This window comes from Trematomus bernacchii, unplaced genomic scaffold (assembly GCF_902827165.1).
Source record: "Trematomus bernacchii unplaced genomic scaffold, fTreBer1.1, whole genome shotgun sequence".
NCBI lineage: Eukaryota > Metazoa > Chordata > Actinopteri > Perciformes > Nototheniidae > Trematomus > Trematomus bernacchii.
In genome coordinates, this window is record NW_022988043.1 from 9,425,484 (window position 1) to 9,448,306 (window position 22,823).

A 22,823-nucleotide genomic window follows, 5' to 3' on the forward strand; every position below is an offset into this window, starting at 1 on the left:
CAGGGTTACCAGCACAGAGGGGCTTCCCCAGCCGCCTGCCAAACAACAGTCAGTGAGCTCTGACCCGCCAGCGGGTCACTCCTGCAGGCCCAGGTCAGTTTAATCAAGTTTCACCGGAACACACAGGAATCGGTTACAGTTACAAGGTAGTAAATAAATTAAAGATGCCTACAAAAAAGAAAAAAACAAGACAGAGTGGAGAAGAGGAAACCAAAGATGTGGATGACGAAGGCTCAGAGGATCAAGAACCAAAGCCCAAGAAGAAAAGTAAGCAGGCGAGTGAGTATGCTGGGAGATTGAAGAAGAAGAAGAAGAAGAAGAAGCTTGAAGACAGCGATGAAGAAAGATCTAGTTCTGACACGTCAGAGGCAGATGTGAGGAGCACCAAGAAAAAAGGGAGGGATAATCAAAAGGTCAAGAAGAAGAAGAAGAAAGCTAAAGAGGAGAGCGGGGATGAGTTGAGCAATGACTCACAGGATACTGGAGATAACAACAATGAATCCAAAGGGAAAAAGAGAGCAGAAAGACTCCCCGATTTGATTGAGACCACTAAGAAAGGATCAAGACGGTCCTCGGACAAAGATAAAATGCCAAAGGATAAAAAATCCAGCAAGGAAAAGGGGGAAGAACATGCAGCTGGGGATGAAGAAGGTAAAAAGAAAAAAAAAGAAAAGAAGAAGAAAGGTTCAGATAAGGGAGATAGCGATGATGACACCAAGAAGACCAAGGGGAAAAAGAAGAAGATTGAAAATTATGTTGAAATCTATGAAAACGAGCTTCGCAACTACGAGCCAGAAAAAGTGGAGAGCTACGAGGATGAGTATCACAAAAAGAAAAGTGAGTGCAACGTTTTTATCTCAACCTGTGAAATGTTAAAGGCGAGCCTAGAAATTAAAACAGCATGTCAATATTAGATCAATGTATGTAAACTTGTTGAGGAACGACACCTGAGACCCGGAAGGGATGTGAAACGTTGATTGCAATTATGGGATTATGAGTGGCCCCAGCAGTAATGGACCCATGTTTTGGTTTGATGTTCATGGTAACATTACACTGTGAAGTACCATTCATGTTTTGTTAGTATGTTATCTTCAACCTACAGCTATATGACACCTGCCACTCACTTACCTTTACAAAGGTTGGTTGTGCATCTTAATGAGGGGCTTCACTTACCTCTAAGGTATCTTTGTAGCTCTCACTGTCTGTAAAGCCATTCTGAATGTCTATCTGATCTCTACACAGAAACACATGCCTCCTTACACTTAACCTACATTTACCTTAATCAATAAACAATTATTTTAAACTTGCAAAATCTCACTTTGGTTATTAATCTTTCTCCTGCTGTAATCAAACTGTACAATTCTTTCTGAAACACTTTCAATTGTATGTTGTGACTCAACCCTGTAGTATATGAGGTGGTGACCATCACTGGCGATGAGAGAGGAGCAGGCACCGACGCCAACGTGTTTGTCACTCTATTCGGAGACTATGGCATCACTCCCAAAGTCCACCTGGCCAGCAAGTACGTCAAATATGATCCCATTTGGATAAAAGGTCTTCTACAATTGTAAAGACTTTGGTCAAATAAAGAATAATTATTTCACCTTTATCACGCTGCTCAGAGGCCTCAGTTACAGCCTCAGCCAGTTTGACACCATATTTGATTAAGTTGATTGGTTCGTGTGCTTGAACTCAAACTGTTTTGTTTTTTCTCTTACAGCACAGAGAAGAGGTATGTATTACCTTACGCCGGTGGTGTTGTTGATTGTCGATCAAATCTCATACAGTGGTTTCGTGGAGAATTTACATCACATAATTTGCTGCCTGGTTTTGTCCAATGTGTGCACAGCTTTAATGGTTCAATATAAATAAGTGCATGCAGAAGGTTTTGTTAACAGCAGAAATTCTGGGTCGCTCTCAAGTCTGACCACTTTGTGTTTTCAGGAGTCGCACGGCATTCGAAAGAGGAAAAACTGATGTGTTCAGAATCAGAACTCACAATGTTGGACATTTGAAAAAGATAAGGTACCTTAGTCTTAACACATTTCATCCTGGATCCATTCTGTAGAATATTTTTTCAGTTTGACAATGGTCAGGTTTGAACAGTTTTCAGATCAACCTAGATCAAACACTGCTTGCCTTGAATCAGATTTAAAAAGATGTATTTCCTTACCTGAAATAGTATGCATGAAAGGTCTAAGTCATTTGTCTAGATGTTATTCTACTGTTGCTTCAGGATTGAACATGACAACACGGGCCTGAGCGCCAACTGGTTCCTGGACCGGGTGGTGGTGACGGACGTGATCCGGCCTCACCTGAGGTTCTACTTTGCCTGTAACAACTGGTTCAGTAAGGTGGAGGGAGACTGCCTCTTTGTCAGAGATCTGCTGGGTAGCATGGACCCAATGGACATTCCCAAATGTATGTATACACAGCATAAAAATAATAATAAACTAAAGAATAATAATAAAATGTTATTGAGATACTTTTTATATTGATTCTAACTGTGGTTGCTTGTGGTTGATTCATTTTAAGGTGTTTGTATACAGGTAGGTTCATTTTCTGAAAAACCTTGATCAAAGTTTTTGGTCTTAATTTTCCAGATAATAAGTATATAGTGAGTGTTTTCACTGCAGATGTGAAAGGCAGTGGAACAGATGCAGATGTTTTCATCAACATCTTTGGGGAGTTTGGAGACACAGGTAAATTACAGCACATAACACTTGTTTTCTCATGTTTTCTATACATAATGAAGTTAATAACAGCTTTTATGCATTTTGGGTCTAATCAGGATTTATCTGATAGAAATTAAAGATTGTTTTGTTGTCTAAGGTGAAAGACGACTTGACAATGAGAAAAATAACTTTGAAAAGGGCACAGAGGACAAGTTCACCATCGAGGCACCAAACTTGGGCAAAGTGAGGAAGATCACCATTGGCCATAATAACAAAGGCTCTTCAGCAGGATGGTTTGTGGACAAGGTAAGAAACTGAAGTTGTTGCTTACCAGAGTGTGTCTTTAGGAAAAATATGCCATTATTGCTCAAAACTGATACCCCTTCATACATTTTTTAAGGCGGATAACAAAAGAACAAAACATGTTACTTTAATGTGTTACATCACGTGTTACAATGAACAAAACTGTGTTTAAAAGTTTAACTGTAACTATTTCTGCTCAGTAATGCCTCTGAAGAGGTACTTAAGACATGTGATCCTCCTATTCCTCTCAGTTTTCCCATCTAGTCTAGTGTCCATGCTCACCCAACACATATAGTTTGCACGACTGAGAGATGAGTTAATTCGAGCAGACGCACACACACACAGGACACACATGTCGTCATCCTACCCTCTCTGTAAAGGGAAACCATGACCCATTAAGGGATCGTCTTTCAGCAAACAGACAGACGAGTCGATGGATTTGTTGGCAACTGCAGCACAGACTGACACCAAAGGTCAGCAGTAATAAATCATAACCTTTTGGCATTGTACATGTTTACATGGATTTGAGAGTAAATATTACTTGAGCTCATTGCTGCGTAAACATGTTTAAACCTATATGCTACATGTTTAAAAGTATGTAAGTCTGTGAAACAAAGCCTAGAGGACTCAATGTAAAAACAAATTCATAAATTGACTTTAAATATACAACTATACATTTCATTTCAGATATAACCATAACCATAATCTAAAAAAACATAGCAGACAACGTAACAATCAAATGATGTTAAGCATAAATACTGTATATTAGATACATACATGTATTTCCAGGATCTAAAATATATTTTAAAATATATTAAAATTAAAAATATAAAAAAACAACACGCAACAATGTCTTCAGAAAACGTGTTTCCTTTTCTGTCTGTCATCACCATCCAGGCCATGTTGGCTCTGATTATGTTCTTATTTCTCCTTTTCAAACAGGCGGTAGTGGATGATATGGGAAACAAAATAGTTTATGAATTCCCAATCAATCGTTGGTTTGCCATCGATGAGGATGATGGGAAGATACAGAGAGACATTTTGGTGGGGGGCAGTCAGCCCACAGGTGAGAAATGTTGTTTATGAGCCAGGAAAAACCTTCCCTATACTCTAATCCTCATGTCAGTGAAAGAAATGTGGCAAGAAAGAAAATGAATATGTCTGTTTCCTTCAAATTATTTGCCTCATTTTGAAATAATGACCCTTCAGAAAAATATTGCAGAAAGGATTGTATGACAACAACATTTCTACTGCCAGGGAACAGATCATTTGCTGTTCCTCTCATTCAGTCCAGCAAGAGAAATGTGTTTTCAGTCAGACTAGTCAGAGGCAGTGATCATTCATTCTCAGGTTTAATGTTTGGATCCGGTTGATCTGCTTCCTGCTCAGCACCGTAGGGAGTACAGGTGCAGTGAACCATACTGACCTGCTGGCAGATCCTGATAGCATCTTGTGTAACTGTACCCACCAGGTATTGTGTACAACGTCCAGGTCATGACAGGAAATATCCGAGGTGCCGGGACCAACTCCAAAATCCACATTGTGATGCACGGCTCAAAAGGCCAAAAGAACAGTGGCAAGGTGAGGAGAAGATAACAAAAACAAAGCAAAGACAACTTTTACTCTTTCTAAAAAACAATGGTTTTCATTTGTATTGCTTGAATTTCCAATATACTCTCTGGAAAATGCTACATTTTCAAACCAATCCAGTGTTTAAAGGTGGGGTAGGTAATTTTGGAGAAACCAGCTCGAGTGCGCTAGAATTTGAAAATACACAGCCGGAAAAAATCTGCCACTTCCTTACAGAGCCCCTCCTCCAACACACACGAACGCGCACATGACCAATGAGGGCACGAGATAAGTTTGTGCCCCGATGGAAGGCTGACAGGCAGGTAGGCCATCCAGTTATTTTAGCCGGGCCGGCTAAAATGATTGGTCGTGCTTTTTACAGTATTACGGCTTCCACAGATGACATTTTTTATGGATTTTTTGTCAAAGCACTTAAGATATTCATTGCTATCGGGATGTTAAGAGCATTCCATGGAATATAACAAAAAGTGCATCTCGAGCCGGTTTCTCAAACTTACCTACCCCACATTTAAGATCCATATTCAAAACTACAGATTCAAAATTGTTCAAGTTGAAGCATTTGTTTTAACAGTTTGCAAGAGCGCAGATACTTGCTTTCAAGCAGAACAGGGCAAACAAACTTAGCGGGAGTGTTTACGTGTTCGGTGTATTTGACGTACAACGGCCTCGACAACTTCTGTAGTCCTATTCAGCCACATATTAACAACCATCGTTTTTCAGACACGTAAACTCTTCAAAAATCACCAGTGGGGTCACTGCTGATGTATGTAATGTCGTAGAACAAAACGTCTCTTAAATGTGTGTCAAACACAGACCTTATTTCGAGCTATTTTCCAAAATCCTATGGAGAAATTGCATTGCTTTCTTTCGAAGGAACCGAAAGTGGTAAAAATGCTAACTTACTTCCCGGTTTTAGGACGCACCACACTGGAGCCATGCAATGAATAATGTTGATGAACACATGTAACCAAATTAAATACGAGACTGGTAGAATAACGTAACGATATACAGTGCTGTAGGTGTAAAGGTGTTCTCTATACATCTGTAAACTATTTTTCACAATTGCATTTATAGTAAGTTTAGATGTGATGATAAAGGTTCTGACGTCTGGAAATAGACGGGAAAGGGTTTGAATATTAGTCTTTAAAAGCTGTACGAAACAAGTTAAAGAAATGTTTGGTGCTTAATGATCATCCCTCTGTTTTATACCACAATGCAATACCCAAAACTAATGTATTCAGAACATTGAGTATGTGCTTATATATTTTCTGGGTACATCTGTCGTAGAGCGGTTGAACCAGTGTTTCCTTTTATTCTTCTTACATATGTTTGTATTCAGGTGTTTTTGGAAGGAGGAAAGTTTGAACGGTGCCTGACAGACATCTTTAATGTTGAGATCGCTGCGCTGCTCAGTCCCCTCAGCAGAGTCACCATCGGACACGACAACGACGGAGTCAGTGCTGGGTGGTACTGTGAGAAGGTAACATGCACACACACACACATGCATTCTAGGGCTGCAACAATCAATTAATCTGCCCATTATCTTCTAGAATAAGTGTTTGGTCTTTATAAAGGAAGACAAACTGAATATTGCCCATCCAAGATGTCGTCCAAAACCAATAGATATAAACTTTGATTTAAAACTCATTTGAAAACAGAGAAAAATAATACATTTGTATAATATGATAGGCTAAAAAACAGCATTATCAGCCAATATTGCACAAGCAAATAAAAAAATTTATTTTATTTTTAACATTTTCAAGGTAGGAATCGAACCTGGGACATAACAATAATATAGCATGTAACCACTCAGTAACCAAGGCAGTCCATGAAAATTCACTCTGTAACAATAAAAACAAGTAATAAGAATATAGTTGTTATCGATCGACTAATCGCTGAAGTTAAAACACTACAATCTGGGAATAAACTGAGATATTTCGGCTGAATCAATGTTGTTGCAGGTGGTGGTGTTCTGTCCGTTCACCGGGACAGAGCAGACCTTCCCATGCTGCAAATGGCTGGATGAGAAGGAGGGAGATGGTCTGATAGAAAGAGAGCTCCATGAGATGGTCTCACTCAGGCAGAAGAGACAGAAGAGTAAGTTACAAACATTTACAATTCTCAAGCAAAAAAAACCTTTTCAGGGGCTTCACAGACATTTTGAGGAGTTGGACATTCAACCCCCTCATCACAAACTACCTCTGTAAACTCAAAGGTACTGCTAAAAGAGTAAACACCCTTGTTAAACTGACCTGATTTGGTTCTGCTCAGAGCATCCCTGGTCCTTGTGGATCTGGACGTCAGACCTTCCCAGTGCAGGAACCGATGCAGACATCTCCTTCCAGGTGTACGGAGACAAGGGCAAGAGCGATGAGACCAGACTGGACAACAAAACAGACAATTTTGAGCAGGGACAGGTGGACAAGTTTATGGTAGGTATCTCATGTTTTAACACCACACATCATTAGTACTGTTCGTCAGATAACGAGGCTTAGGACACTTCTTATCTTGATGTGCTCTTACAGGTTGAGCTGCCTGAGTTGGGAAAACTGATCAAACTACGTATCTGGCACGAGAAGAGAAATCCTTTCGCTGGATGGCATCTCAGTAAGGTGTGGGAAAATAATTTATAATAATTTGGCAAACTTACGTCTATGATATGTTAAACTAGTGTGTAATTCACTCACATGCATTTGGCCAGTATTTGATTGACAACTAAGATTGTTTGTGATTCTATATTAATTAGATCTAGACCAAAAGTTGTAATCTTTATTATGCCTGACAAATTAAAAACACTGCTTGTTTTCCAATTAGGTAACTATGATGAAGACATTAACAAAGGAGAAATATAATTTTCCTTGTGAGCGCTGGCTGGACGTAAATGAAGACGATAACGAGGTTGTGAGGGAGCTTTCTGCCACAGGAGACTTTAATGCTGAGCCCCTGCCCGGTTGGTATATCCACCTGTATTCATCATAACCAATAGAAATCTTTGCCAAATAAAGAGAGGAATGTAGCGTAATACCTGATTCATTTCTGTTGTTTTGTTCTCCAGTAATAAAATACAGGGTGACAGTTTGCACAGGGAGTGTCGGCGGCAGTGGCACAGATGCGTCTGTGTTTCTAAATCTAATAGGAGACCTGGGAGACAGTGGAAATCGGGACATGGTCAACTGCAAAAACAACGTCAACAAGTTTGAGAAAGGAAACGTGGGTACCCTCCATACATCATTGTTAGACATAAAGCTTATATCAGGAAGGAACACTCAATTATGTGCCCTCTCCTGTGTCATATACTTACTTACTTCCCCTCCGCTACCGTCCTCATTAACAAGGCCCGGCCCCCCCACTGACACTTTACCTCAGCCACATCATAGATTCTATGCATTACATTAATGCACACAATGTACAACATTATTTTGTATTACAGCTGATTTTTATTCCATATTTTATTCCTCTATTTCATTCCATACTGTTATATTCTACTTTATATTTTTAATTATTTGTAATATTTTTCTAGTTCTCTACCTGTGTTTTTCATTCTTGTTTTTATGCACCACGACACCAAGTCAAATTCCTCGTATGTGTTAACTTACCTGGTAATAAACCTGTTTCTGATTCTGATTCTGATTCTGATATAGTTTTGCTTCTTTCTCTTTCAAAAAACAAATGACAAACCTCCATCCAATCAACAAGCCTTAAACATTTCCTTTTTTTACACAAATCACTCATTTGTGTGCTTTTAATTCATTAAATGAGCCACACTTGTAGCATGCTGCTTTCTGTTTTCTGGTTTGACAAATTTAGGGGATACGTTTCAATAATCAGGGACCAACCCCAGATGGAGCCCTGCCTATGATTAATAAAAAAAATGTATGAGTCAACTGGACTATGCAGTTAGGACAATTCTAATGTGATTTGTCAAACTATCTGTAGCTTCTGTGAAAATTGAATTCCAATGTTGTATGTGCTGATTTAAAAACATTGGCCATATCTGTCAGGTAAATTGCTTGTTATCACAAATCCCTCCGTCCTCATGTGATGCTGCCTAATGTTTTTTTGTTTTTCCAGTATGATGAGTTTATAGTGGAGTCAGTATCCATTGGGCAGGTCCGCAGGGTGAGGATTGGACATGACGGTAAAGGTGGAGGTTGTGGCTGGTTCCTGGATAAAGTCATTGTAAGAGAAGATGGACAGGCTGAGGCTCAAGCTATGGAGTTCCCCTGCAACAGGTGATAAGTCTCAGTGTGGATACAACGTGCTGAATAGTTGTCACAACCACAGGAGAGTGTTTTTGTAATCGCTGAGAGTTTTGATCATTGGTAGGTGGCTGGACCGTAATGAGGATGACGGACAGATAGTCAGAGAGCTAGTGCCATTTTCTGATGGACAGCGTCTTTACAGTAAGTTAAAAGATTCTTGATGTTTTTCTAACATTTAAGTTGACTTCCCAGTGTTAATTGTTGTGTCTGTGTGTCAGACGTTGACTATCACATTGCTGTGAAGACGGGCAGTATCCCTGGGAGCAGCTCGGACTCCAATGTGTTTGTGAAGCTCTACGGAGAGAAAGGTGACACCAGTAAGATCCTGCTGGTGGTCTCTGACAACAACCTTGGGAACTACTTTGAGACAGGTCGCGTTGACATCTTCGTCGTGGAAACTTATGACATTGGACAGGTGATACCATGAAGACATAACATGTGATTTGATGTTGATAGTACATTAAGAAGCTTTAGAATTTATTAATCGAAGGCATGCAGTCAAAGATGTTAGGGTTCAGTCCTTCCATGCCAATATGTGCTGTCAAGGTGCTTGCGATGGAACACATGATAAACATCAGGGTATTTACATGTAAGCAGTTTGCATTATTTATTGTCTCGATAAGATGTTAACTAGGGATGCATATCGTTGACTTTTTTACGATACCGATACCGATACCGATACCACTGAACGATACCGATACTCAACCGATACATATCGTGATACTTTCATGTTGCATAAGGGAAACATTTTATCATCCCGCAATTACTCCCATGAAGCGCTTTATTATATAGTTAACATGTCAAATGAATATTAAATTCAATTGTGGGACTTGGACCTTTTAGTACTGAACAAACAATGAAAAACACATTATCTATGAAGAAAACTGATTCTGCAATATCATTTATAACAACCATCAGGCGGGAATAGTACATCTTGTCAATGGAAAAATAAAATAGCACCAGTGTAATTAATATTCAACCTGAGATTCGACTGACCAGAGAACACATAAAGGATCATGAGATCTCGGCATTGCACATAAAACAAATAGCATCCTTGAAATCAACATTTGCCTGATGAAAGAAAACAAATCCCATCACAGTTCAGTTTTGTGCATTCATCTTCAAGAAGATGAGCATATCTGCTCTCTGGATCCAAACGGGCCCTTTCACAGCTTAGGATATCACCTGCTAAACTGAACACTCTCTCGCTTGGCACGCTGCTTCCCTGAACACAAAGGTACTTGGTTGCCATACGAGACAGCATTGGTTGGAGATTGGATGTGTTGCCACCTTTCCCAGAAATAAACTTCTTGCAGTGGTTACAGACCCCACCATTCAGACTGGCAGTGGTTACAGACCCCACCATTCAGACTGGCAGTCATATGCAGCCACACTTTAGATTTTCAAAAGTGACTTGGTTGCGGAGTTTCACTGCGAAATTGACATCGTAATTCCGACGGTTTGGGCACAAGTTTAAGGATATTATGCCTCACTTTTATAAAAAAAAAAAAAAAAAAAAAAAAAAAAGTATCGAAAACCGGATCTGATTTCGGTACGGTATACCGTAGCCACCAGTAACCGGTATTTCGGTAATACCGGGAACCGGTATGCATCCCTAATGTTAACAGTGTACTCGCATTTGTACATGAAACACAGTTTTGTATTAGACTGGGTGCATTAGGATGCGTTTGTGAAGGTAAAAGTAAGACATAAGAAATTGTAAAAAGATGTATAAATGCTTTTGTTCTGTTTTAAAGTATTGTTTAAGCATGCATATGTCTGACTTTTCATTTTATTCAATATTTTTTATATTTAACAAAAATATATGATCATCCCTTTAATTCTATTGCAGATAAATCGTCTGTTGATTGGCCACACCAATGAAGGCATGCGGGCCGGCTGGTTCCTGGACAGCGTTCAGCTCATGGTTCCAGTCCACGGGAAGCAGTACATGTTCCCCAGTGACCGCTGGCTGGACACGTCCGAGGCCGACGGCAAGACAGAGGTGGAGATCTACCCGAGCGAGACCCTGGACATGGAACAGCGTAGGCAACATTCACACACTCTCACACCATTAGAAGAGACTATACAGAAACACAGACAAACAAGTCAGGTTCAAAACCTAGTTCTAAAACTCTATTTCTTTCAGATTTGTTATATTGTCATACATGTTTTACCAATTTTCTCTCATAATTACTTCCCAGTGATTAACTATGAGGTAACAGTAGTAACTGGAGATGTGACCTTTGCTGGCACCAACGCCGGAGTGTTCATCCAGATCTTTGGGGACAAGGGGAAGACAGAGGTCCTCACGCTCGCAAGCAGATCCAACAACTACGAGCGAAACACCACAGAAATATTCAAGGTATCAAAGCTTTGATTTTGTGCTCAGTCAGTGGCCCCAAAATGAGTCTACGTTGTTAAATCTGAATGCCAAAGAGAAGGGTAATGCTCAAGTGTTACATTTTGATTTGAAACAACTGTTCCCAGCTAGAGGCCAAAGATGTAGGGAAGGTCTTTAAGATCCGCATCGGTCACGACGGCTCGGGGATCGGATCTGGCTGGTTCTTGGAGACAGTAGACGTCAAACATCTCATCATGGCCATGGTGCCAAAAGAGAAGAAAAAGGAGGACAAGAAAAAGAAGAAGAAAAAGAAGAAAGATGAGGAAGATGATGACGAGGCCGGAGGAGAGGAGATGCAGGAGGTGGTATTGACTTACCACTTCCCCTGTTCTCGCTGGCTGGCCGGGGGGGAGGAGGACGGGGAGCTGGTGGTGGAGCTGCTCCCAGAGGAGGCAGAGGATCTGGAAGGTAGGAAGAAAACACAACAACTCTATGTATTGAATAGATGCACAAGAACTACCTAAGTTTCTAATATTTGAAATGTATATATATATAAAACACCAACATGTTTTTATTACCACAAATCTGTGAGGCTACAATTCAAGCATGGATACATTCTGGAGAGATTAATAACTCATATGCAAAATTCACTGGTGCATTTTTCACACATGTTTTTGTCTTGTACTCTGTGTTGACGTTTTAGACATGCATGGTTGGTTTGACACAGTTGCTTTAAGTTAAAGTTGTTAGTAACTCATCCCCTGTATTGTCTGACAGTCAACACCTATGAAGTGTGCGTCTTCACTGGTGACACGCTGGGTGCCGGGACTGACGCCAACGTCTTCATCAATATTTATGGAGAAAACGGAGACACCGGAGAGCGTTATCTGAAGAACTCAGACAACATCAACAAATTTGAGCGGGGGCAGGTGGGTTAAACAAAGACAAGGCAGTCAGCTGAATCATGAAGGAAGGAATCAAATATGTTATTGTTTTATGTTAAACAGGCTGGGGAAAAGTTTACATTGTGCTTCACAAAACAAGCTTTTAAATATCAGAAGAGTTATTCTTTCATTAACTTGGATTCATAGATGAGGAGTATAAAAAAACGTCTAGCCGGTGCGTTATTTCCAGTTTGATGAAGGTAAGTATGTTGGTTTGAGCCTGAATCACAAACACAAAATATTGTATTAGGGTTGTCAAATCATAAGTGTATCCTGCTGAAAATGAACCTTCAGCCAGTCAAAGAGTCAAGCACCTCCACGCAACATGAGCGGTGTGTGTGGGAGTGAATTCTGGTAGGATTACGAGCTCTCCTGCAGGCAAACCAGCTGTGTCTGAGAGGAGCTACCAGAAGTCCTCTGTGTCATCGAACCTGTCCTACTTTTACTCATAACCTAATCCTAACCTGTGAATTATTCATGTCTGCATCACACCTGGCTCTGTAGGAACAATCAGATTGTGTCCTAAGATCAAACACGACAATTGTCATTAAGTGGAGAGAATGTTTGTTTCCAGAAAACTGGAAAATATACTATATTCATTTCAGAAGTCTGTAAGCTCACACATTTAATTTAAAATGATATTTATTATACAGGAAAATATGAATAGAAACATTAAGTGGTTTACAGCTGGTTCCTGTTATGCCATCCAATACAACTCTAATGCCCCAAAGTTTACTTTAGTGATGCCTACATTTTTTGACTCTGTGTCACTGTTGTTAATCCATTGATATGTTTAGCTCTGAGGTCAAAGTTTGTGATGGACTGCATCATATTCGGAGGTGTTTCTAATTATCTGCCCCCTCATGTAAAGTGAACATTATACACTTTGTAATGATAGATGTTAAAGCAGTTGTATAAGCCTGTTGCATAAGACTGCATTACAGTGCACGTGTTCTCATTTAAGTGGCCGTAAACCAGTATTGTCTGTAGCAACATTGTGTTTGGCAGGAGGATGTTTTCATCGTCACAGCTGTTGAACTGGGTCCTCTGAAGAAGCTGCGGATCCGTCATGACAATTCTAATTCTCATTCATCTTGGTACCTGGACCGTGTTGAGATAGTGGACACAAAGGATGATACGACGTAGGTGAAAACCAACATATATTTTACATGAGTTTCGCCAAACTATTGAGTTATCAAGAGGAACGATCTAACTGAAAGACTTTAAAAGAGCAATTGTGTTATTATACAACTCACAGTGTCTAAATAACATGTTATCTTTGAGTTAGCGTGCCTGATTAGATGTATTTCTTGGATATACAGGTACTATTTCCCTTGTACCCGCTGGCTGGCAGTGGACGAGGACGATGGACAGATAGCGAGAGAGCTGGTTCCTGTGGACGAGGCCTTCATGAAGAAGGATGAAGACGAGGATTCAGGCGCCACTCTGGGCCTCGAGCAGAAATGTAACACACTTTCAAATCTGACTCATGTCTTAGTAGTGGGACAAGAGAAGAACGAGGGACTTTGAGTGATTGGATGAAAAGGTTTAAAGAACTGACTGATTTCATTTTATCTTACAGCCATGTCAACTACATACACTCTCAAAATAAAAACCGGAGAAAAGAAGTATGCTGGAACTGATGCTAACGTGTTTGCCATCCTTTTTGGTGAAAATGACGACACAGGTATGATAACTGTATTAAAAGGTGGATGCATGCACAATACAGAGATAAATCAATAATAGCATACAAGAAAATAGCAACAAAGATTATGTAATGCAAGACACAAGAATACAAAAAAGGAAGAAATAAACACATTCTAAAACAAAGCAATAAGATAGTTGAGATACCCATCTGAATATAAAAATGTTCGTGTCACTCACAGGGATCATCAACCTTAAGGCTTGTAAGAACTTCAAGAATAAGTTTGAACAGGGGATGATCAATGAGTTCACTGTGGAGGCGGTGGATTTGGGCGACCTGGAAACATTTCGAATTGGGCACGACAACTCAGGTGTGGAAAGAAAAGTCTCCTCAAAAATAAGCAGAACCCTTTCTTAATGGTATAACGTGACTGTTTTCTCACCCACAGGAGGTTCATCTGGTTGGTTCTTGGACTGGGTCGAGATTGACGCCCCCTCACAGGGTCAGAGACTACGCTTCCCATGTGGCCGCTGGTTGGATAACGGAGAGGATGACGGGCTGTTTGTGAGGGATCTTTATCCCGCTGATTTACAGACTGAACTCTACATGCCATGTGAGTGAACACAGCTGTGGAAGAAGTGTTTGAATCCATTGGGGAGAGTGACAATGCGCTGATGGAGAATTTGTCCTGTAACAGTGCTTTTTGCAAGTTTTACCCAGAAAAAAGGGATGATTAGCAGTGAAATGTGTTTAAAGCACTCAGTAGAAGAGTGGCTTTAAGAGCATAGACTCGTTGATGTAGCCGGTTAAAAGTGAGATAATGTCACAGTGGCGGCCTGCATTTTAAACTTCACCATGGCAACAGTACTTAGCTTCTTGACTTGCACGTAAAAGAGTCCAAATACAAAGCTGCAGTCGTGGATATTGTTAGGTGTATTTACATTTTTAACCAAAAACAAATCCAAAATAACACAATCAATATAAAGAAAACTGTACATTATATTATTATTGTAGCAGATTGAGAAATACAAACCTTTCAATTTGTTTGTTTGTTTATTTATTTAAAGGACAGTGCACATTAATCCACATTGCTGTAAATGAGCCAGTATTAGCCAGCAGGCTAATTTTCAACTGTTGTCCTTGGCAAGATGTTAAATGACCACAACAAGACTAGAGAAATAAAAACATAATTAAATAGAGTACAGCAGACAACAGCAGTACAACAATAAATAAATAGCAGTACAACAATAGACGCAATTATTTGAAAAATTACATTAACCTGTAGTTGCTTTGGCATACCACAACAAAATACTAATTGATCTATCATAATTATTATATTACTCTTCTATCTTATCTGTGTCAACCAAACACAGCTGTCACCTTCTCCTCTCCTTCTCAGTTGTGCCTTATGAGATAAAGATATACACCAGCGATGTGTTTGGTGCGGGAACAGACGCTGATGTGTTCATCGTCTTGTACGGTCAAAAGGGAGTGTGCACACAGCAGAAACACCTGTGTGTCAACAAGAGAGAGAGACGTCTGTACTTTGAGAGAGGAGCTGAGGACATGTTTATTGTGGAGGTGAGATGAGAGTGTGGATTTGGATTATACAGCCTTGGAGACAACGGCTTCGGCTTTGGCTCTGTAAACATTGTGTTTTCATTTTCTCAGTTGGAGGATGTCGGAGACGTTTTAGAGAAGATCAGGATAGGACACGACAACAAAGGCACAAACCCAGGGTGGCACCTCGACAGAGTGGAGATCAGACGACAGCTCAGGAAGGGAAAGGTAGTTCAAAATCTACTCTGCTATTTAGAGTTTTTTTCTTCATGAAACTATTAACAGATTAATAATGCAACACCATTTGGCTCATATCTCTCAGAGATGCAGGGCCAGGCCCAGTTTATTGATTTTAGTTTTTTAATGAACCCTGACATTCATTTTTAATGTCAGGGTTCAGAAACGACCATTTTCCCATGCGAGTGCTGGCTGGCCAAGTCTGAAGATGACGGGGAGACGGTGAGGGAGCTGGTCCCCTCGGACATCATCACAGAGAAACTCCTCAGGGATGGGAAGCTGAAGACGACTGAAGTGGAGGTGGAGGACGCTTTGGAAAGTAGGTTAACTCTGATTTCAGAGACTAAATGTAATTAGCATATTTACTAGAAACAGCCTACTGTACTCAGTCTCATGTAACATTTGAGTAACTCGTGTAGAGAGCCATATCACCTGCATTGCAGCTCCACTGAGCTTAATGGAGCTTTATTACCTTTCAGCTCATAGTTGATCTTAATTGATTTACTGCCTGAACACACAGACTTCAATTGGAAGCTACTCAACAGAAACATATAAGATGTGAGCTAACATTATGTATCAGAATCAGAATACCTTTATTAGTCCCACAGAGGGGAAATGTGCATCGTTACAGCAGGAAAGAGCCACAGACAGCTTAATGTTACCTATGTTAAGAACAAAAAGTACTAAGTTATGATATAATAGAAAACATATAATATAAAAAATAAAAGTAAAAGAAAAAATACTTTCCAAAATACAAATCCTGTAACAGTTGTTAGGATTTAGCAGCCAGGTATATATTACACAGTTATTAATGGCTTATGTATATAATGTAATGTATATATTGCACATATTGCACATAGTATGATGATGGGGGGGGGGGTCTACTACGGGCTGTGCTGGTTGTATAGTCTGACCGCTGCAGGAAGGAAGGACCTGTCTACTTAATTCCTATTTCTGTTCTTCTTCCATTACAGCTCACATGTACACCGTGTCTGTGCGAACAGGGGATATGTACGGAGCAGGAACCGATGCCAACGTTTATCTCACCATCTACGGAGACCTGGGAGACACAGGAGAGCGCAAACTGGCCAAATCTGAGAACAACAAAAACAAGTTCGAGAGAGGAGAGGTTTGTGAGGAAATGTGTGACATGTTATGTCATGAGTATTATGGCCATAAAAGGTTCAAGGACATTTTCTGACATTATGAAGTTTTTTTTTTGTGCAAACGTATGAGTTTGGTTTAAAGAAAATTCCTATTCTTTATTCTTAAATGTGTGTTTTATTCTCTCAGAAATGTACAACCAATCTCAGAAAATATGCAGAATGAATTGTTATCTTTTATTCCCTTCCACAGCTCAGTATTTTCTTTAACCTTCAATGGCCCTTATACACTATCATACATGTCACTGCTGGTATACAAAGGCATCAAAATGGGTCTCTTTGCCTCTTAGGTGGACAAGTTCAGCATTGAGGCTGTGGACTTGGGCCAGGTGTTTAAGATTCATATTCGTCACGACAACTCCATGATAGGGGCCGATTGGAACTTGGACCAGGTGGAGGTGCTGGATTTGGAAACAGATGAGGTGTACATGTTCCTGTGTGAGCGCTGGCTGTCCAAGAAGAAAGAGGACAGAAGTATTGCAAGGACTTTCTTTGTGAAGGTTTGTTCAACTTTGGTAATTCATTTTTTCTTTGCTTCTGATGCTGTAAAATTAGTAATGAGAAGGAAAATCAAAGATTATTTGTCTGGTATGTGTTTGGTCCAGGGGTATGAAGGGGAAAGAAACATTGATCCAAATTCCAAGAAGATGCTTCAGGCCAAACTGGGGCTGGACAGAAACGCCAATAAGAAGAAAAAGAAGAAAAAGGTGGCAGTGGCTGAAGAAGGTCCAAGTAAGGCTACACAACTTTCTCTGTGTTTCAAGATGAGGTTTGGGTATGATGAGAGCAATGCAAATTCAAAACCTTGCTCAGAGAATTATCTTGAAAAAATACAGGCAAAACCAGCTGGGGAGAATCCTCTATGAATAGAATAAATGCAAAACTTTCAAAATAAAAGCCAAAACTTTTAGAGATAATTGGACACGTTAAGTGATAGTTATCAATTCAAGGCTTCGTTTATAATTCATAAGTTAAAAAAAAGGTTGAACATTTGGGAAAATATGCTTTTCTTCCTTTGGTTAAATAAAAAGACCTTGACCACGTTCATGTCTGTACCCTTTATATAACGCAAGGCATAAGTTTATCTCAGCATTAAGACTGGAAACAAAGGGAAACGACTAGCCTGACAAAAACAGTTACTTATGCTCACTATGATGATTTCTAACTAACACATTACGTCATGTCTGTTTAATTCAAAGAAAGGTAAAAACAACTATTTGTGTTTTTTTTTCTTCAATCAATGCCATGTACATGTATTGTGGTATTTCTTGGCCGCAGGTTAAAAAATGATCTGCATCTTGACAGATGAGAGAAAGAGGTTATAGACTGTTAGTAACATGTAATAAGATATAATACCAATTAGTGAGTTATAGAGGTGCTCGCTTTGGCTTTATCACCCATCGCCAGTCTAAATGTTTCCCCTTGTTGTTTAAGTGTTCATGCCAAGCTAAGCTAATTATTTGCTGGCTGTAACATTATTATTTTTGCACAGACATTGAAGAAATATCACTGCTTTCATCTTAATAATAAGCACATTTACTAAATTGTCAATTAAATGTCAATGTAATCTTTTGAATAATCCACTTTTTGCCTTCCCCAGTCATCCCTTATCACTTCACTCTGTCCACTGGGATGGAGCGGGAGGCCGGCACCTTCGCCAGGGTCTATGTCATCATCACCGGCCCCAACGACATGGAGACAGACCGGCTGTGGCTGGACCTGCCGGAGGGGAAGAACTGCTTCACAGCCGGCACCATGGAGCACTTTGTGTCTTATGGGACTGACGTAGGAGAGATCAAGCGAGTGGAAGTGAGAATCTAAGACTGCCTCTGTTTCTAAATCTGTGTCTCCTCTCTGCTGCCTCATCAGATGAGCCGATGTTAAACATTTAAATAAAACCATTCTAGCTCAGCAATAATTAATTCTAGCTGTGTCTTCTGGTACCTAGATCAAACAAAATCAAATGATATATAAATTCCCAGTTCTATCTTCCCCCTCCCTCCTCTCACTCCCTCCTTCTCCCCCTCAGCTCGGCCATAACGGTGTCACACCAGAGAGCTGCTGGTTGGTCGATGAGCTGTCGGTTGCCGTGCCAACCAAAGGTATTAAGTACATCTTTCCGTGTAAGTGCTGGCTGGCGAAGGACAGAGGAGACGGTCTGACTGCCAGGCTGTTCAACGTGCTGGACGCCAGCACCATCAACATTAACCGCAAAGTGAGTCACTGCACTAAGAAAAGAAACCCTGGAAACATTTCATCACACACACAATCAGTCTTTTCCTTATCTGTACTATCTATTACTGTCTATTGTAGGTTATTTATTCGGCAACGGTTGTCACAGGTGACACTCAGTATGCAGGGACAGACACCAACATTTTCCTGACGGTGTATGGAGCCAATGGGAGCACAGAGGAAATGCTGCTGCCCAAAAATGGGGACAGGTCTACATTTTTTATCAGAGGAATAGTTCTGTTTTGGGAAATACACTTCCACACATTTGAAGAGAACCATGCCTAGATGTTTTAAAACTCACATAAATATCATTAACATCTAGGTTTGAAAGGGACCAAGAGGACACATTCAGTTTGGAGGTAGATGATATTGCTCCCCTGAAGAAGATCAGAGTTCGGATTGATTGCTCTGGAAGTCGGCCTGACTGGTTTCTCGACAGGGTAACATACAGACTACACTAACACCTATCAGAATACAGTATGTAATTAAGAATGTTTACTACTATGTACTACTAAAGGAAACAGGGGCTTGTTCTTTCATTATAAAATACATTTTAAATTGTACTAAAATCCGAAATCAGACTACTTATGTCTGTCTGTTTTTGTCATATCTGCTGCTGCTGAACAGTGATATTCACCAAGAAAACATGAACAATGAATGTGTTGTTCTCGTAACTGAAATGTTTTTAGATCCTGATGCGGAACCTGAACACAGAGGACACGTATTTGTTTACATACGAGAATTGGCTGTCAAAGACAAAAGGGCCGAAGAGGATTAAGGTGTGTGAGCTGGGAGCTGTGGTGGATGAGGAGGAGATGGTGGAGAAAACTACCTACATCATTCAAGTCCAGACCAGTGATGTCGGAGGTGGGTCTCATGAGATGCCTGTTTTATTTCTAAAACAAAGGATGAAGAAGAACTATTTTCTTGGCTTTTGGGCATTTAAAATGTTCAATAGCATTTAGTAGAATCCATGCAACGATATATATAAAGATAGTGTTTTCATCAGTGATACTGTGATATTTTAGGTGCCGGCACCGATGCCAATGTGTTTTTGATGGTGTTCGGGGAGTACGGGGACACCGGGACGCTGCCTTTGAAGGAGAGCACAAACAGGAACAAGTTTGAGCGGAAAATGAAAGATGTGTTCAGGTTCCCCGAAATGCTCAGTCTGGGCGAACTGTCAAAGATCCGTGTGTGGCACGACAACAAAGGTGAGCGCAAGTTAATCTTTGTTCTCTTAAATAGCTGAATTAACATTATTTTGATTATTTGGCCCAAAGATGTAGATTTTCCGGTGTTGTCTATTATAATGTCCGTTTCTATAGGTTATATGTTTTACATGAACTGCTGTTATCTACCTTTTCTACATACTGCCTTCTAACATTAAAAAGAATATTTAGATGTTTTCTGAATGTGTGTTTCTTTTTTTGCCAAGAGTTGGATGAGAAATGCAATAATATACTTTCAGACACGAGAGTGGTATTAATCTTGTAATCTAACTCTCGTAACATCACAATTATCAGAAGGGTGCTCAACTGTTTTTTTAGCATTAGATAGTAACAGAATGAAACTGAAGAATAAACATAATTGCTGTTAAAAAGCATCAACGTTTTGAAAAGATAATACTAAAGGACATTGTTGTCTTTGCCGTGAACAGGCCCCTGTCCCGGCTGGCACCTGGAGTACATTGACGTGAAAGATGAGGCCATGGACCAGACCTTCAGGTTTCCCTGCGACCGCTGGCTGGCTAAAAATGAAGATGACGGGCAGATAATGAGGGAGCTGGCCTGTGCCAATAACGACGCTATAGACCTCAGTGACAAAACCAGTGAGTAAAAATGGAAGTCTGTGGGCATAATCACAAGCTCTCTAATTGTGGGAGATGAACGCCTTGCCGCTAATTGCAGCCATTTGCCAGATGTGAAATGATCATAATGTGACAATATCTGTCTCTCTTCATTGCCACAGAATATGAAATTGCCACAACAACTGCTACCACAGACAACGCCTCCACCACAGAAAACGCCTGGATCGTGTTGGAAGGAAGGAAGGCTCGTTCTAAGGAGTTTGTTCTAGAGAATAAGAAAAAGAAGTTCTTACGGTATGTTTTCAAAGGGGGTATAGGTGCCTTGGCTCACAGTAAAACCATATTATGTGGCCTTATATAATCTGCTCTCTTTCACATGTTGTTTTTCTACCCTCTTTTATCTTAAATCTCAGCTCTCAGGAGAGCTAATCCCATGAGACGCACTTCATAAAAAAACTCTGGCACACCACTGAATTTAACTATTCAATGTACAGAATCACACTCTCCATAAACTCTGCTTGTACATTTCGTTTGCCCCTTCACAGCGGTGCCACTGATGCCTTTGAGTTCTCATCCAAACACTTGGGGGAGATTGCTGGCATCTGCATCGGCCACATAACAAAAGATGGAAAGAAGGTGAAGAGTGAAGCCTTCTGGCATGTTTTAGAGGTGGTGGTGACCGAGAAGGAGCTGGGAAACAAGTGAGTTGAAACTCATACATCCTTCATTATGTTATATAGTGTCCCGTTGATGTACCTTCAAACCCTTCTTTCTTTGTAGGTATTTCTTCCACTGTGATGCACAAATCCCCCTGGCAGCCAAAAAAGACAAATTCCTGACATTTGAGTGCTTTAAAACCATCGAGAGCTTTGCGAGCAAAGTACGAAACCTGGTCCCTGTGAAGTACGAATTCATTGTCATCACCGGGGACGTGAAAGGAGCGGGCACGGACTCCAACATTTTCATCAGCATTTATGGCGTCAACGGTGACTCGGGCAAACGGCATTTGCAGAAAAAGTTTCGCAACCTTTTTGAGCGAGGGCAGACGGACCGCTTTGTTCTGGAAATGCTGGACCTCGGGGAGCTGCTGAGGGTGAAAGTGGAACATGACAACAGCAGCACCAACAGTGGTTGGTATTTAGAGTGTGTGGAGGTGACCAACACAGCCAACTCAGTAACCACCATCTTCCAGTGTGGAAAGTGGCTGGACTCGCATAAGGCCGACGGGCAGATTCAGAGAGTGCTCTACCCCAAATACTAGGAGGGAGACAACAAAGGAGTGAGAATAATTTTTGTTCACTACATGTACGACTGAAATTAACAGCCCTGAATGTTACTTTTGAAGGAAACACCATCGTTCTTTTTTTTTTTTTTTTTTTTAGTTTGTGCCAACTGTTAAGGTTGCCCCAATTCTAACTTCAGAAAAAGCCATTTGCCACCATTTTATCTTGTACAATTTGAAAAAATAAAAGAAACACGCCTTAATATTGCCCAAAGCTGATTATCCAACACAAATCATTTAGTCTTGATTTGTAAACTCTTTGTTTACTGTCCAAATGTGCACAATGTAGTGACTGCTTTTTCGTCTTTTGTTTTCTTAGTTATGTTCTCTGTATTTTATATGTTTGTGTTATGTGTTATGTGTAACGTTGCTGCCTTCTTGGCCAGGTCAGCATTGAAAATGAGATTGTATCTCAATGTTTTTATCTGGTTAAATAAAGGTTAAATAAAAATAAAAATAAAATTGTTCAGCTTGATTGGTTATGTCTAGGTGAAGAGTTTACACATGTTAGAAGAAAGGCCCTTGATGGCAAATGTATGGAAAGCATTTATAACTGTTTTGCCACAATTTACAATGTAACCATTTTTTACTTTGTAAAACTTGTTCAGGCTGAAATTGATGAGCCTTTTAAAGATTAGTAATAAAAAGTAAAAGTGTATGGCTTTGTTTGGAAACATTGGTAAGCACAATCACATTCATGTTCACAAATTAAAATGATGGCCCACAAATAAAGACTGTTTATGGCTACACAATAATTATGTGTTGGCCAAATATTG

The 22,823-nt window shown here is 40.1% G+C and overlaps 1 protein-coding gene across 1 annotated transcript; it reads left to right on the forward strand.

The window, feature by feature from the left end:
- Positions 1-164: 164 nt before the first annotated feature.
- Positions 165-22,351, forward strand: loxhd1b (lipoxygenase homology domains 1b). The gene is made up of 43 exons (XM_034118449.1): positions 165-837; positions 1,408-1,522; positions 1,721-1,732; positions 1,945-2,025; positions 2,237-2,421; positions 2,604-2,702; positions 2,833-2,981; positions 3,921-4,044; positions 4,450-4,559; positions 5,908-6,048; positions 6,530-6,665; positions 6,840-7,000; positions 7,094-7,180; positions 7,383-7,518; positions 7,624-7,778; positions 8,640-8,800; positions 8,895-8,971; positions 9,049-9,245; positions 10,683-10,875; positions 11,035-11,195; positions 11,321-11,642; positions 11,952-12,103; positions 13,127-13,260; positions 13,441-13,583; positions 13,701-13,805; positions 14,005-14,133; positions 14,212-14,376; positions 15,163-15,344; positions 15,435-15,551; positions 15,717-15,879; positions 16,535-16,689; positions 17,014-17,223; positions 17,329-17,455; positions 18,324-18,532; positions 18,753-18,938; positions 19,037-19,164; positions 19,278-19,395; positions 19,645-19,822; positions 19,984-20,169; positions 20,616-20,786; positions 20,927-21,059; positions 21,311-21,466; positions 21,546-22,351. The coding sequence occupies exons 1-43, from the start codon at positions 165-167 to the stop codon at positions 22,024-22,026; spliced, it is 7,203 nt and encodes a 2,400-aa protein (XP_033974340.1). The 3' UTR covers positions 22,027-22,351.
- The last annotated feature ends 472 nt before the right edge of the window (positions 22,352-22,823 follow it).

What these genes read in the sequence shown, in the direction of transcription:
- loxhd1b (XM_034118449.1), top strand. Translation starts at nt 165, where the DNA reads ATGCCTACAAAAAAGAAAAAAACAAGACAGAGTGGAGAAGAGGAAACC. An exon ending in CAGGATGGTTTGTGGACAAG is followed by an intron (nt 2,982 to 3,920) that starts GTAAGAAACTGA and finishes CTTTTCAAACAG; the next exon opens with GCGGTAGTGGATGATATGGG. An exon ending in CTGACTGGTTTCTCGACAGG is followed by an intron (nt 19,396 to 19,644) that starts GTAACATACAGA and finishes AAATGTTTTTAG; the next exon opens with ATCCTGATGCGGAACCTGAA.